Source organism: Apium graveolens, chromosome 3 (genome assembly GCF_009905375.1).
Source record: "Apium graveolens cultivar Ventura chromosome 3, ASM990537v1, whole genome shotgun sequence".
Classification (NCBI taxonomy): domain Eukaryota; kingdom Viridiplantae; phylum Streptophyta; class Magnoliopsida; order Apiales; family Apiaceae; genus Apium; species Apium graveolens.
The window spans coordinates 260,068,865-260,085,557 of record NC_133649.1 but is presented as its reverse complement, the minus strand read 5'-3'; the positions used below and the strand labels follow the sequence as shown (position 1 = coordinate 260,085,557).

Sequence of the window (16,693 nt, the reverse complement as noted above, 5' to 3'; positions counted from 1 at the left end):
ATGCAACTTGGTACCCCACGTTTCGCGGACTTTACAAGATGGTCCTTCTAGTTTTACAAGCAACAAATTTGACCTTATAGTTTATAAAATTTTAAATTTGTTCCTGAAATTTCTGAAAGATCCATGAATTTAAAAAAGTTACAAATTTAGACCTTGTGAATTACGAAAAATTCCTAAAATATTAGGAAAAATATAAAAAATACCTGGAGGTATAGAAAAATTTCTAAAATATTAGGAAAAATTATGAAAAATAACCGAAGGTACGGAAAAATTCCTAAAATATTAGAAAAAAATACCCGGAGATACGGAAAAATTCCTAAAATATTAGGAAAAAATATGAAAAATACCCGAAGGTATAGAAAAATTCATAAATTATTAGGAAAAATTATGAAAAATACCCGGAGGTACGGAAAAATTTCTAAAATATTAGAAAAAATTATGAAAAATACCCGGAGGTACGGAAATATTCCTAAAATATTAGGAAAAATTATGAAAAATACCCGGAGATAGAGAAAAATTCCTAAAATATTAGGAAAATTTATGAAAAATACCCGGAAGTACGAAAAAAATTCCTAAAAATTTAGAGAAAATATATGCGAGTACGGAAAACTTTCTGAAAATTTAGAAAAATACATGTGAGTACGAGATAATCCCCAAAAATTAAGGAAAAATACCAGAAAATTCCTAAAAATAGGAATAAGGTAAGAAAATGAGTATGGAAAATTATATAAATTCCAGAAAATATCCTGAAGTCTCGGATAAGGCAAATCGTTGTAAATGTGTAGTTCGCTCCACACTTTACGCTAAAAATGATAACCCGGATAGGGTAAGAGATAACCTAACTTCTACGAAACATCGAGTGTGTTTCCCAGAAATTGGGGAGCAAATGACAGGGAATAAAAATAACCCTAATTGCGGAGTTAATGTCGCATTAATTAGACCTGATTTGGTCAAAGGGGAATGCCCAATTAATGAGGCCCAAAACCCTAACTATTTATTAAATTCGTAATTAATAAAGAGGCTAATTAAACAGCCTAATGAATGTGTTCAAATAAATAACTACTTCTACAAGAAGTAGCCTCCAAGCAACCCAAATTCAGAAGGAAACTAATTCATGCTTTCTAGGACTCCAAAGTCCAATCTGAGGAGGGGACTTGCCCATCAAGTCACCCAGTTCTATCCTAATTCCTAGACTCTCAACGTATATATAAAGGGTCTTTCCCCTTCAACTTCAGCCGAACGTTTTGGACAAGAGCTCCATACGTTACAAAGCCGTGAAGGCATCCTACAAGCCAGGAGGCCATTACCTGGAACGACGTTTTAGACTTAGTCCTTAAAGGATATGAAAGTCACTACGTCTTTGGTGAGCTCTCGCTGCCATAGCCCCGAAGGCATGCATCACCAAGAACTACGTTTTGGCTTGATCCTAGGCATACGGCGAGGTACGTAGGCATCTTGTGAGGGCAGATTGAAGCCACGAAACAAAGCGCAGCCATTAAAGCTCGAATCTTATCAAACCCTAACATTAAATACACGCAATAAATAAATACATGTTTTTTATCCATAACAAAATCAAATCCTTAACTCTGAAGATTTGCCCGAAACTTCTAATAATAAAGTTGTCACCTTTCAGTTATGTTATTACTTTCAATTAGACAAATTTATTTAATAATAATAATTTTCTCAATTTGTTGAAAAATATGCTTGGATGTAACAAAAAGTCAACATCTAGCAATGCAAGCTAGATTTGTTTTCCTGTAACTAAAAAAAATAAAAATAAAAAAGGTCGTGCGATGTACCGATTAAATTAAAATAACATGTGTTTCAAATTTCAATTTCAAGTACATAAAAAAAGAAATAAAAAGGGGGAATAAGGTATTCTCACAAAAAAAAGGGGAACAAGGTGGTAAAATTTGAAAATCAACAAAAAGCATGCTCTGGCCCAACATAAAACAACAAAAAAAACATATATATAGTGACATGACAACGAAGTGAAATGTAGGAACAAGACAAGTAAACACAAAAGCCAAAAAGATCTATACTTTGTCTGACGTGTCTTACAAGACCATCGCCAGCTCAGCATCTCTTAACGTGTCTTCCAAGAGGCATGCCAGGTCAGCACTGAACTACCCAACAAACTCCCTGACTAATGTACAGTAAAAAAGACACAAGTTGGTAGGTTTGATACACAAACATGTACATACAATAATACTATAATATATTTAGAGTTTGAGTTCTAGGAATCTCCGCTGCCGTAACGCTTTTATAAGTACTCTCTCCTTCACTCCTATTTGCCTTTTCTTGTATTTCAATAGCCAAACAAACCCTAGTTCCTTTCTTTTTAGTTCTTTGTGGGACCGGTCGATTGAGAAATGGCCACTTCTTCACTTTTCCGATCTGCCGTTTCTCCGGCCGGCCACGCCAAGTCTGATCTCCGGCTGTCCGGTGTTCCCAAGGTGAGTTTAATCTCTCCGCCGCCGTGATTATCATTTTTGTAATTTCGATATGATATGATCCTGATAAGCCCGTTTCCTGATTTATGTTTATGTAGCTTATTTTATAGTGATGGTTTATAACGTGTAATAAAATGTAATTATGCTGTGCTTGGAGACGGATATTTTTATTGTTTATTTAAATGATATTTGATTTATTAATTTATGTAGAAATGTAATGTTGTTTTTAGTTGAATTAAATTGCCTCCTGTTTTCCTTTTGTATTTGGTGAGTGTACCTGTTGATATATTCAGAGCAATCTGCTTGTCTGTATTTTGTACCGTGATTAGTTTTTTTAACACGGGCTTTAAATTAAGTCAATTAAATGGTTTAAGGGGTCGAAAAGGTCAAACAGTCAAGAGTTTCTTGTAATGCTTGACAGAGACTTGATAGTTTAAGCTGCTTAGTGGCCTTACGGGTCAAAACATTGAATCAATAGAGGTCTTTTTAATGCTTAGGTTTGAGCAGGGGTATAGTGAACAGTGGGAACAATGTTGGATTTAGCTTATTTGAACTTAAATGCTGTATTGATGTGGTGGTCCATCTGCAACTGAAATTACATCAAATCTTTTAAAAGTAATATTTTCCTTTATCTGAATTTATTGACATGTTCATTTTATAAAAGCAAGCGAACTGTTATGTGTTTATTCAGGTGTCTTCTGTTAATTTCTGTCGTGGTTCATTGAAGTCTCAATCAAGCATCTTTGGTTCTTCTGTTCCTGGGAACTCATCTTCATTACAGTTAAGATGTCTTACAATCTGAATTCTTTTTTCCCTCATGCTTACTCTGATATCATCTTCTGTAATATATTCTTTCTTGTCTACCGCTCACATATGGTTACAGAAAATCAAGTTCTCGTAGTACCCAACCAATCCAAGCTACTGCCACCGAGTTGCCTCCCACAATTCAGAGTAAGATTTTGAGCTTGGAATCTAATTCTTGAAAGTTAGAAAATAAGGAATTTAAGTATTCTAATTCTACTAAATTTACTTTTCAGTGTCAAAAAGCGGCGGGAAGACAAAAATTGGAATCAACGGTATTTTTACTGTGTCACCTATATTTCTTCTGTAATTTCCACCAATTTGTTCGATATTGTAATTTTTCATAGACGAGGCAAAAGATCTTAGTCTGTACAATATAATTAGTTTCTCAAAAGATATCCAACTACGACACATTAAGTACTTATATTTTATTAAGTACTTACTTTTTTCAGGTTTTGGAAGAATTGGAAGGCTTGTGTTACGAGTAGCAACTTTTAGAGACGATATTGATGTTGTCGCAGTCAATGATCCATTTGTCGATGCGAAGTACATGGTAACAAATGGTGGTGCCATTACCTAGTTTTATTTTGCTAGATAATAGAACCGTAAAAAAGTTCTGGGTGACTTTGCTTTTGATTCGATTTAAATAGATATTTTAACCTTTAGCCTGAGCATCAAACTTTGTAAAATTACCCTATTCGGTAAAGATGCAATGAAGTACCAGGCCAGGCCTTTTTTTGTTCCAACAAGTCCTGGAGTTCTTTAATAAAAAAAGGGGTTGATATTAAAGCAACAACAAAAAAACGAAGGGCTATTTCCATTCTTATTATTAGATAAAAGAATATAACGTCAATATGTCATTTCTTATTATTTTTTTATTTCTTTTTTATTTTTATGATTTTTTTTAATTTTTGAATCCCCACAAAAAACGTTAACACTATCATTTTCATGATTTTTTTATGATCCTGTCTTGACTAGCCCAAATTATTGTCCGTAAGATTTTTAGCTGTGATCCACTCTTAACATTATTAATACTTGGTAGACAAACGGAGTAAAAATGAGAATTACATTAATTCTCTCTCTGTATGTTTGTGTTGTGTGTGTCTGCTCCCAGAACGTTTTTTTTCTAGCTATCGCCCCCTCCTCTCCCGTTTTTGTAAACATTAAACTAGTTATCGTGCTTCTAATATGATTGATATTAGCTGTTCCTGAGGAGCCCGTACGACTTTTTATTTATTTTTTTACTTTTACTTACAAATTTACAATACAGGCATACATGTTTAAGTATGATTCTACTCATGGAGTATACACAGGATCCATCAAAGTGTTGGACGAGTCAACTTTAGAAATTAATGGAAAGAAGATTAAGGTTACTAACAAAAGGTGATATAGCTGCTTATATCTCAAATATATAGCTGTCTTGTAACCATTATTGGTTTCTTAACTCAAATGCATTACCGGATCTCTTCCAGGAACCCCGCAGAAATTCCATGGGGTGAATATGGGGCAGACTTTGTTGTTGAGTCTTCCGGAATTTTCACAACAATTGAGAAGGCTTCTGAACACATAAAGGTAGGTATACCTCCCTCTCTCCTCCCCTCCCCCCTCTCTTTGCATTCAGATGAAAATTTTGTAACTTTAATCTGCAGGGTGGTGCCAAGAAAGTTGTAATTTCAGCTCCGTCAGCTGATGCTCCTATGTTTGTTGTGGGGGTTAATGAGAAAACATACAAACCGAACATGGATATTGTATCTAATGCTAGCTGCACTACCAATTGCCTAGCTCCTCTTGCCAAGGTTTGTTTGCGTACTACAGATGCTTATATTTATGCCACCTGTTTCTCGTACTATGACGTGAAAGATGCATTTTGAAATTAGTATCAACCTTTTTTTAATTACTTTTAGCATCACAACACCACCGTCGGGCATAAACGCCCTCTTACTATATGGAGGCCATGTGACATGTCTTCTTCCTCGAAAGTATATAAATTATATATATTTTGGGTTGGCTTAAAATTATAACTTATGACAAGTTGCTTAAAATCATAATGGAAAAGTGAAAATTTAAGTCAATATCTATTTGGGTAAATTCTGAGTTGTTAAAAATGTAACAATAAAAATTAGTTAAGTAAATTATTCATACGAATGGTAATTTTAACTTTTATCAAAGAAAATCACCAAAATAAAATAATTTGTTCAAAAAGTACCTCCTACAAAATTCTGACTTTAACCACTTTTTCGAACTTCAATTTATTTTCCGACTTACACAAACAGCAGTTTTTAAATGTGTCAGAAATTACTTGAAGCCATCAGCTTTAACTTTTTCCAAACATGCTCAGTTGTAACAGTTTTGGACTTTATATTTTCCTGCCATACCATATTTGCTGCAGGTGGTTCACGAGGAGTTTGGCATTCTAGAAGGGTTGATGACTACTGTTCATGCAACTACAGGTCTTACTGACACTGAGACATGCATTACTTGTGGATTTTTTTTTGCTGTAAAATTTGTTTAGCCAAAAAGTAGAGGTCGTGCATTACTCACCTATGTTCGCAACTCTGAATTTATTATTCCATTACATGTGTTCAGCTACACAGAAGACTGTTGATGGCCCTTCCATGAAAGATTGGCGTGGTGGACGTGGTGCAGGGCAAAATATTATCCCTAGTTCAACTGGTGCTGCAAAGGTACAAGGTTTAGTTAAATCGATAAACTCTTAAGACCTTTTATATGTTTCTTTCTAATATTTGAAATTGCAGGCTGTTGGTAAGGTGCTGCCAGAACTCAACGGAAAGCTCACTGGAATGGCTTTTCGTGTTCCGACAGCCAATGTTTCTGTTGTGGATTTAACTTGTCGACTTGAGAAAAGTGCTTCATATGAAGACGTCAAAGCAGCAATAAAGTATTGTCTTCTTTGCCTCCCCCCTCCGCACTCCACCACCTCATAAGTATATTCTTGTTTTCAACTTGAAATTATAGCAAGTTTTTGACCATTACATTATGAATTGTACTGAAGGTATGCATCGGAGGGACCACTTCATGGGATTCTTGGATACACTGATGAGGATGTAGTCTCAAATGATTTTGTTGGTGACTCAAGGTACCTCTCTTTCTGTATACCAGGATTTTGTTTTGAGACTTTCTGTAGGAGGCTCATGGTCAGTCTGGTCTTCATTGAGTGAACGATATGTATTTTTAAATCAATAAACTATATCAACTCATGCTAGAATCGAGGACCTCGGTGTCATGCTAGAATTGAGGATCTCGGTGGTAAAGTGGTATCTAATTATCTATAAGCAGATGTGGTCTTTGCTTGCATCTGAAGTAAAAAGCCTAGCTAAAAAACTTAACAGAACCGACTCACTTGGCTGTGTTTTGAGTTATGCAAATAGCGAGCAAGGACTTCTCTATATTGAACTATAGCTCTGCCCGCAAATCTAGGCTCTTTTTGTATTGGTGTCCGCAATTTCAGAATCTCCCTGTTGAATGGCACACTTTAAGAACAATTTTAATCCAGAAATAGGTTTATAAGCTTTTATTAAACTTCGAGCTCCTTTTTCTAAAAATTAATATTGCTTTTTGCTTAAATGGTTTTTTTGCTAAATAAAATCATCGTTTTAGTACTGTATATTATATAATTCACTTTTTTTTAAATGTTGCTGTTTGAGAAAGGTGGTCTTCACGCTTTCAAACAAAAACTGTTTTTCAGGTTGTATGACTCAACATTACATGGAAGTGAAAGTAATGTATTAATACCGAATATAATTACTATATTCCTTCGATCATATACCATAAACTCATTTCTATATATAAAATTTCAGAACCCAATGAATTATGCAACCTGCAAGATAATATTGCATATTTATCGTTATTTCTAAATGTCTTCTCTTCTACCTAATTTTCCTTATATTAATAATTTGTTATTTGTTCTGATAAATAGTATTCTTATATTAAGACTATATATACCAGTATGAACTGATCGAGGACAAATAGTCTTCATTGCAGTCTGTGTTAGCTCGATGTAAATTTATTTATATATTTATTTCATTTAAATATGTTATTTACAATAAAAGTATCCTATCGGAGTTATGTAAATCACAATCCATAGCTGTACAATAAAAAGTATATTCACATTGACAAATGTAATTTTATTTTAATATAAAGTTCTTAATGTTTTTTATATTTCATTATTATATTCTGATATATTCTTTAGGCATTTCTGTACAATAGTTATCAATATGTATACAGTTCCATTAAAAATAGTGTACTTATTAACAACACTTTTTTAAAGTTATTTACCAACCACTTACTTTTCAGCTTTTATCCCGACTTCCATGTTTACAGAAGACATGTCCCTTCTAACTTCATCAAATTACAATTTTTAAAACATTTTCTCCCACACCTAAACAGTTTTTAACAGGAATCCCAGACTTATCGATAGTTCAACCTTTGTGCTCCATTTGGTTAAAGAGTTGAGGAGAATGGAATTAAAAATTGTGAACAAGATTAAAGGGGAGGGGGAAAAAGATTGCAAGAGGATGGAACGAATAAAAATGCATTTGACAATTTTTTATAATAAAGTTTGCAAGGAAAACGAATAGGACGGCCTACTTGCTCATCTGTAATGACTACCACAAGAAAGTCACCCTTCTCTATAAAGGGGCTTATGGCCTCCAGGAATTTCTTCTCTAATGGGGTTTTGAGGACTTCATTTTGCTACCAGCCGTAGTCGGCAAGCTGAATAAGACCTTTCTCCTTTCTATGATAACGAACAAGGTCAGCTGCATAGCTCAAACCTATACAAAAGGGCTTTCGCTTACCAAGCACAGTAAGTGCAGTTTGTAAGGAGAATTATTGGATGGGGAATGAAGTATTCTTTCTTAGAAGTTGATGTGTTTGAGTTCTACTTTGAATTGTTAGGAATGGGACAGAGGAAAGAATGAAATTTATGAATATTTACCCATAAATAGTACAAATTTCATTCCATTCTCTCCCGACTTTGTTCACCCCAACCAATCACGACACTAGTAGTGCTCGTGTACAGCTGTACATCCTGTTTAGCTTTTTATAACTACCAACTATATGTCCCTTTATTCCAATACTGTTCTTAACCAGGTCAAGTATATTTGATGCACAAGCTGGGATGGGACTGACTTCGTCTTTCATGAAGCTTGTCTCCTGGTATGACAATGAATGGGGTTACAGGTACACTTGCTATCTTGCATTAATCTCATATTCAATCTATCTCTTGATGCAATTGCTTTTAACAACCTATTGTCAATTTATTTTTTGTTCAGCAACCGAGTACTGGACCTGATAGAACACATGGCATTGGTAGCGGCTGCCAACTAAATATGATGGGAAGCAATTGGTGCTACAATTTTTTCGCTATAATTAGTGTGTCAAAGTAGAATTTAAAGATATAGTGATCATTTTTGCATTTCAGTGACATTGTTGTTTGTCATCATATATAAGATTAGAGACTCACATGCTGGAGCTTTCAAATAAGTACTCTGAAGTCTGAAGTAAAACTTCTTTCTGTCGACGCGTCTGTTAAGTTTGATTGTATAATTGTGTAGATCATTTAAGGTTGTTTTAACCTCTTTGCTCTATATATTATCTAGTTGCAATATATGCACGGCACACTCAAGGGCTTGATAAAGTTGCAATATATATATATATATATAGGGCTGAGTTCTATGGAGTCCACTATGAATTATGGTTTCAAGAAAATTTCATTTGAACAATGTATCCCTATTGCATTTGAAGTCAATCGCGTGATTTAAAAAAGAAAGAAGATGAATCTACCGTATATATAACTTTATAAAGTGGGAAGATATTAATTATCTTATCTTCTAACCGCTAGAAGTGGATATATAAGTGGCAATGATATTTATTTTGGAGACAAATTTTGTATTACCTTTCGAATGAATCGAATCCCACTATATTTGTTTTTGCATGTATAGTGTAATCTTACTAGTCACCCATAATACTCCCTTTTTGGGACTCGATAACTGCCTTTTGATCTTTGCCGTTTGATTGTTATCCGATACTGCGGTTAGGATTATAATTTAGCAGTCGTTTGGTTTGTGATTAATTAATAAGTCCGGTTAACCGTAATAAAATTTCTAAACTCATGTATTAGTATTTGAATTAATAATATGTTGAAGAAAAATGAGAATTTTATTTTCGTTAAATGGGTAAATTATTCCCTACTTAACGTTGGAATACCATCACATTACATTCATATCTCTTGTTCATATTCTCGCATCCCATTTTACTAACTAACGATTCAAAAGCAACTTTCGAGTTCCTATTCCATATAATAATAATAATAATAATAATAATAATAATAATAATAATAATAATGAAATAACCACATCATCGCACCGTAGTCTTCTTTCCAACTAAATATATTAAAACAACAATAAAAACCGGCATCCCTGTCTTATTTTTGAAAAGCAATGTCCAGTATCCAAAAAAAAATCAATTTTTTTTCACAATGAAAAATATTTTGAGAAAATTCATGAAAACTTAAAAAAAAATCCTTTGTCAAAAGTGAAGTTTCCTATGTTTTTATTTAATTTAGGTAAGGTAATATTTCCGTAGAAGAATGCAAGACATGATTTGTTGTTTACAAAGGGAAACATCAAAAAAGTAGTATCAAATTGGAAAACGGAACACATGCCTATATAACAGGTTTCACAGGGCTTAGTTCCCACGTTTCAAAAACTGCTTCTCTGTGTTATATGTTTCTGTTACAAATACTTGCTAACAAACCACTCCATACCTCAACTCATCAAAATCACATACTTAACATACACATGTTTTGAAACATACATTTTTTTTACCAAAATTGTTTATTATAACAACAATGGAGATCGGCAGTGGTAGAGAAACAGAGATGGATTATAGTTATCGGACGGAACTACTTTCTTCCACCGGTGATCAGTCATCATGGAGACTAGATATTGACAAGTTTCGGTTACCTCGACGTCATTCTTCAGCCCAACCCTTTGGTTTTCGCAGTCTTCTTCGAATTCCAAGTATTTTTTCATCACATTACTGACCCTAGTTTTTGCTGATATAATTTTTGATGCACTGGTGCACTTCCACAAACATGAGTAAATTCTAGCGGCAACATATGATAGTTTGTTGTTTGGAATTTTCACTTGGTATAAATCACACACAGAGTGACCTTTTTCTTGATCATCCGAGTTAGTTAAATCGTTGAATTAAGTATTTAGTATGATTGATTAAGGTTGTTGCAGTTATGTTTGAGTAAGGCTTCAACTGGTGGTTAACTGTATTCTTTGATCTGAGTATTTAGTATTTAGTAATTAGTATTTAGTACTTACTTCATTGGCTGTGTCTTGATAATCACCTTATATTAGTCTTTGTTTTCTTTTATTCGGGTTTGTCTAGTGTGTGCTTATAGCCTCTTTTATTTTCTGTCTTTAGGTGAAAAACGAGTAGTTTTGATTTATATGTGAAGATTTCCAAACTGGAACTGTTTCTCTAGTTTTCTGTGTGTCATCAATAATAAATTTAATTTCAGTTCTTTAATTGGTGTGTTTCATCTGATTGTTTTTTCAGGAAAACAAGGAAAGATTGCGGAGTACTACGAAAAGCAAGAAAAGCTTCTTGAGAGCTTCACTGAGATGGAAACAATTAATGAAACAGGTTGTTTACCAGGAAGTCTAACAGAGGTTCGTAAGTTTGTAATTATGTAATGCCGCAAGTACCTTCTATTTCTTCCAATGTAGTACATAAACTTGGAAAACTAGCATCAATTTCCTCGAAAGAGGAGGGCAGTTGCTTGAAATTCAGATTGGTTATTACTAATTGAAGCTGATTTAATCCCCGCCCTCTTAATTTGAAATGCCTTACTCTTGCACTAAAAAGAGGATTGATCTCCATGTTGGAAACTGTAGTGACCGATAAATATGCCTCTAATAAAGTCGAACGAATTTCCAGGATGAAATGAAACAAGTAGCAAGGAGTGAGCGAATGGCCATTCAGGTGTCGAACATAGCTAACTTGGTACTTTTTGTGGCAAAAGTGTTTGCTTCTATTGAAAGCAGATCTTTAGCGGTTATTGCCTCAACTTTGGATTCCCTCTTGGACCTCCTTTCAGGGTTCATACTGTGGTTTACTTCTTATGCTATGAGAAATCCGAATCAGTACCACTATCCAATTGGCAAGAAGAGAATGCAACCGGTGGTAAGTCATGAAATTCAACTATATGTTCTAGGAAAGTATGAAAAATGATAATGTTCAGCAGGGGCTTCTTAAATTGAATTTGCACTTGCTGTTCTGCGTCTGTTATATTGTTTCTTTGCAAAGATCTTTCGTTCTTCCTTTGCTTTCATTTTTTATCTGTTATCATTTTGTTTTTTATGCAACTTTTGTCTTCATAATTTTATTTTGAAAATTGGATGTGCTACTATATTAACAGGCTCAAGTTTTCAGGGTATTATTGTTTTCGCTTCAGTAATGGCAACTCTTGGGTTACAAATATTGCTGGAATCTGCCAGGGAACTTGTCACTAAGGTACTACTTAGCTCTGACTATGGTCCACCTTCAAGTAGTCAAATGTTGTCCATAACTGTACTGTGTAACCTAATGTATTTTCTCTTAAGAGAACCAAAGTTGAAATAACAAAAAAGCTGATACTGACTTCTTTTTTTTTTGCAGTCTCGTCCAGAAACCGATCCTGGAAAGGAAAAATGGATGATAGGAATCATGGTTTCTGTAACTGTGATTAAGTTTGTGCTTATGGTGTATTGTCGGAGATTTAAAAATGAAATAGTGAGAGCTTATGCTCAAGATCATTTCTTTGATGTAATCACCAACTCGGTGGGATTAGTGACTGCTGTTCTCGCCATCCAATTCCACTGGTGGATTGATCCCACTGGGGCTATAATTGTAAGTTGATAACTTGGCCTACTTACCATGACCATCACTTTAATTTACGGTTTTAACAGTCTCCATTTAAGGGTAATAATGTGCATCTTATGATTAACTAATATTGATTACTAACTAAAGAATAATCATTTTTCTTATCGAATTTCATTGCAGATAGCATTATATACAATAAGTACGTGGGCAAAGACAGTAATAGAGAATGTATGGTCACTAATTGGAAGAACAGCTCCACCAGAGTTCCTTGCAAAACTGACATATCTGATATGGAATCACCACGAAGAGATCAAACAAATCGATACAGTTAGAGCCTACACATTCGGGTCTCATTACTTTGTTGAAGTTGACATTGTCTTGCCAGAGGACATGTTACTTAGCCAAGCACATAATATTGGTGAAACACTTCAAGAAAAACTAGAGCAACTCCCAGAAGTCGAACGAGCATTTGTTCACATAGATTTTGAGTTCACTCACAGACCAGAACACAACTCTAAGTTATAAATGATGTTGGAAAGGGTGGTTAGATAATGCCGTAATAATGTATGGACTAGCAGCAACCGGGATGCACAAAAGCCTAGTTCTGGAGACTCGAGATGTTGTATTGATTCTACTGTATTCGATTCAGGGTAAGGAAGAAAATGTTGCAGTTTCTAAATTCTTAGACCTTAATTATTCTAGAGTAGAATGTTTGTATGTTTTATGGATTAAAACAAATTTTAATCCCAAGCATTGCTTAGAGCTGGTTAGGTGTGGCCATGACCATGATCAAAGACCTTTAACTTATAAGTTGCAAGAACTTTCACATATAGAATGCTTTATATAAGATTGCATAACTGTGGAAGAAGATGAAATTGAAAATCTGAAATACACATAAAAGACATTAATTCTAACAACATGAAACAATAGATTTTTATTAGATTACTTGTCTATAAAACAAGGAGCTCCAGTAACGAGTCTTGATCATTAACTTGACAAATTAAAAGGTAGGGGACTAGCAATTCTGAAGACACGAATTTATTTATAATATTGAGCCGTGAACTGTGATAGTCCAGTAATAAAAAATTATCAGCTGTCAGTCATTCGATTCTCCCTCTTCCCGGATTCGGTTGAACAAATATTCATTTACAAGATATATAAACTTTTTCTAAAAAAAAATAATTATGACATTCAAACATAGATTAGATTGTATCAACAAGGCTGGGCCACAATTCTCTCGGGTTTGATTGTTTCTGCCATTCTGGATCTGGACATGGGCTGGGCCATGTAGAAGGTTACTTTGGTAATTAAGAGCGGCCCAAGAGAATTAGGGTTTCCAACCCCACATTATATAATTCAATCTCCCCTGAGTAAAAAATACATTGAAGCTAGCCACTTAGCGGCTCTTGAGCATATTCAATCGTTTACTCAGTCTGTCTAGTTGTTAATTCTTTTTGTTGATGTTTTGTGTTAAAAAAAAGATGATAAGAAAAGCAAGGCAACAATTTAGAGTCGCTGAAGTGCTTAATAACAATAGTGCTTACAGTGCTGTACGTTGCCAATAAGTTTGGGGAACTGAGATTCTGGCGCTGCCCTGTTTTCTATTTGGGTGTGAGCATTCAGATGTTCCTACATCAGTATAACTCTTACATCAATTTTATGTTTTCCAAAACTTTTACCAAAAACTTTTAAAAAGTTTGCGTACATCTTATCCTTCTCGCACTCATATTCATTGTTTTGAAATTAGTATAATTGAAGTTGTTGAGGGGGGCTGATGATGATAGAAAGTAAGGCTTGTTTCTCAGAGACATTCGCAGTGGCCGACTAAGATCTTTCGCCTTTCGCCGGGCTTGAGAGATTATGCTGCTCCTCTTCCTTCCTTGGATGTCTGAAGCTTTCACCCCCCTCCTTTCTCTTTGTTCACAACTTCTTTTTAGTGGGATCCTTGCAGGGCAATCGGTTATTGCAACATTTACCGATCAGTGATTAATTAATCATTAATTAATTTGTTAATTGGAAGTAAATCATTAATCAAAATAACAGAAATTACCAAAAATACTTTTTTTTGTAATGTTTTTTTTCCAATTATATCATCTTTTTACAAAACTGTAAAAATGCGGTTTGCAATAAAAAATAACCAAATATGCAACTTATACAGAATTTTCTTTTGATTACAATTGAGTTTGCATCTTGCAGCGGTTTGTATTTGATTGTTGCAGATTGTTGCATGCAAAACCTTTTTTTTTGTAAAAAAATTGTAAAATTGTATTTTTTTCAAATTAAAATTAAAAAATATTGTAATTTTGCAAAAAAAAGAAACGTGTCTTTGAAAAAGTCTCTCAAAATAATCAGTCTTGGTATTTTTTAATATTTAATAAGATATAATATTTTAGCTTTATTGTATTAATAATGAAAAATATTGAATACCATAGAATAATTTTCATAAAAGGGGACTTTACAAAATGTTTGGGGAATTTTAAACTCTTCAGTAACATAAAGTAAACAAATAATGACGGGAGGAGATTGAACACCGAAACTGGGGAACAATTTATATAGTTGGGAGGAGATTGAACACCGAAATTGGAGGAGAATTTATATAGTTAATTCTGAATGTTTATAAAGAGTTTATTAAATCCTGTTATTATTAAATATTTGAGGACTCCATTCGTTCTCTATTTTATATTTTATATACAAGTTTCAATATAGAAGTGGTTAAGTAATGCTATAGTTAGGGATCAAAGTTGCGAAAAGATATAAATATATAGTTCGGGATGGAGATTCAGATTCAGACTTAAAATTTTGGATGTAGACTCAGACTTCAAATTTTGGATGGATACTCGGACTCAGACTTAAAATTGTAAATAAAATTTGAGAAGAATTTGAGAGAATTACTGTTTTTGGTATGATTTTGACATTGAGAGTGGGATGGCAGTTAAATTATAAATAAAATTTGTGAAGAATTTGAGAGAATTACAGTTTTTGGTATGATTTTGACTGAGAGTGGGATGTCAGTGTAAAAACTCTAAGCCATAGTTCACAACAGTGTTAAGTGTTAAAAATAGACACTAATTAAATGTGATATGATATCATTTTGATCATCAAAATTGTATAAAATATCAAAAAAATATCTCTAAATATGAATCGAGAAGGTAAATATTATATTTTATTAGGTTATACACATTTTTATTTAATGCCACTATAATTAAATAAAAAGTTGTGAATTTTAGTATTTTAGATGATATATGTTTGAAAAAAAAATTATTAATTCAATAATAAAAAGTCATACAACTCAAGTTGAACAAACAATAAATTGTAATCGTCTATTATCATGAAAAGAAAGTTAAACGATATTTTGAAGATACTATATGTACAATTACAAGTATCCACTTCATACATTCTCGTTGAATTACTGGTATTATCTTCATCATGTCCCGCTGGAATTATAATTTAAGCAATCAACCAGAAATACGATTTCAAAATTTTATTATCAAATACAGACTCCCGCTTATAATGAAAAAGCGAAAAAACAAAACTCTCACCAAAAAGAGAAAACAACCTGAGAATACAAGCCAAAATCCGAAATAAAAACAAACCAAAATAAATAAAATTGAAAAAAACTTAGATTAAACAGTCAAAACCACAAAATAGGCTTTTAACTCTCGACTCTAATAAATCTCGTTTGAATTGAAAATGTAAATTGAAAACCACAAAAGTCAATTGAAAGCCCTGATGATGTAAATCTAGAAAAATAAACCAAACTTAATTAAAATGATAGAAATTCTTCCCGTAAGAAGAAAATTATTTAAAGAAACAAGTTAAACAAGTACAAGGATTTAGGGCATTCCCCCAGTTTAAACCGGTGGAAGCCCTTCCGATTTTGATGTTTAAGATGCATACGGCTCTACAGAAAAGATGGGGGCGGCTCTAGGTTTTATTTACAACTATTTTAGATAATATATCTAGATTTTTTTAGAAAATATTTATTTTTATAAAAAAAATTATAACTATTTTTTATATTATTCTTCTAAAATTAAAAAAATTATGTTTGCTAAAGTTTTATAAATATCAGTTGAACTGGTTAATTTCTTCAAATTATTGAACAATATATGTTTTTTTCTTAAATAATATAAAATGTATTGAATCAAATGATACAATATAGTATAGATATAACTTTTATTTGAATAATTCAAAATATTAAAATAATTCAAAATATTTGTACAATATTATCTTGATCAATGAATATTGCTAATCTAAATGAATTCTTTTTAAAAAGTTAGTTTTTTTAAAGTGAAAAATGAAAAATAAATCGAATTAATATATCATCGTAGTTTTAACAAATCTAGAGTGATCTAATTTCAAATTTCAAATATTCTTAAAATTGGGAAAAATCCCAAAAATAATAATGCGTTACCAGTGAAGTTAGTAGTTTTTATATAAATAATCAATTCATTTGATCATATAAAAACCTTAAACACATTAATTTATATTAACATAAGATATTAAAAAAAATCACATTATTGGTATGATATTCTTGCCGAACT

At 32.9% G+C, this 16,693-nt stretch overlaps 2 protein-coding genes and 1 non-coding gene across 3 annotated transcripts; all 3 read left to right on the top strand.

The window, feature by feature from the left end:
- Positions 1-2,204: 2,204 nt before the first annotated feature.
- LOC141713265 (glyceraldehyde-3-phosphate dehydrogenase GAPCP2, chloroplastic-like) lies at positions 2,205-8,883 on the top strand. Its single transcript, XM_074516593.1, has 14 exons — positions 2,205-2,456; positions 3,145-3,233; positions 3,337-3,404; positions 3,491-3,529; positions 3,707-3,807; positions 4,525-4,637; positions 4,727-4,826; positions 4,904-5,050; positions 5,644-5,704; positions 5,841-5,938; positions 6,011-6,153; positions 6,268-6,351; positions 8,367-8,456; positions 8,549-8,883. The coding sequence occupies exons 1-14, from the start codon at positions 2,373-2,375 to the stop codon at positions 8,601-8,603; spliced, it is 1,272 nt and encodes a 423-aa protein (XP_074372694.1). The 5' UTR covers positions 2,205-2,372; the 3' UTR covers positions 8,604-8,883.
- A 1,062-nt stretch (positions 8,884-9,945) lies between these two features.
- Positions 9,946-12,914, top strand: LOC141713264 (metal tolerance protein 10-like). Its single transcript, XM_074516592.1, has 6 exons — positions 9,946-10,297; positions 10,848-10,960; positions 11,229-11,474; positions 11,724-11,804; positions 11,949-12,179; positions 12,333-12,914. Exons 1-6 carry the CDS (start codon positions 10,126-10,128, stop codon positions 12,675-12,677), a joined length of 1,188 nt encoding a protein of 395 aa, XP_074372693.1. The 5' UTR covers positions 9,946-10,125; the 3' UTR covers positions 12,678-12,914.
- Positions 12,915-13,921: 1,007 nt separating this feature from the next.
- LOC141716153 (small nucleolar RNA SNORD14) lies at positions 13,922-14,048 on the top strand. The gene has a single exon (XR_012572873.1). It is a non-coding gene; the product is annotated as a small nucleolar RNA SNORD14 (small nucleolar RNA).
- The last annotated feature ends 2,645 nt before the right edge of the window (positions 14,049-16,693 follow it).

Excerpts from the sequence above, each read along its gene's own strand:
- LOC141713265 (XM_074516593.1), top strand. The coding sequence starts at position 2,373 with ATGGCCACTTCTTCACTTTTCCGATCTGCCGTTTCTCCGGCCGGCCAC. Across the intron at positions 3,405-3,490 it reads GTTGCCTCCCACAATTCAGA|TGTCAAAAAGCGGCGGGAAG; the intron begins GTAAGATTTTGA and ends TTTACTTTTCAG. Across the intron at positions 3,530-3,706 it reads GACAAAAATTGGAATCAACG|GTTTTGGAAGAATTGGAAGG; the intron begins GTATTTTTACTG and ends TACTTTTTTCAG.
- LOC141713264 (XM_074516592.1), top strand. The coding sequence starts at position 10,126 with ATGGAGATCGGCAGTGGTAGAGAAACAGAGATGGATTATAGTTATCGG. Across the intron at positions 10,961-11,228 it reads TACCAGGAAGTCTAACAGAG|GATGAAATGAAACAAGTAGC; the intron begins GTTCGTAAGTTT and ends ACGAATTTCCAG. Across the intron at positions 11,805-11,948 it reads CCAGGGAACTTGTCACTAAG|TCTCGTCCAGAAACCGATCC; the intron begins GTACTACTTAGC and ends TTTTTTTTGCAG.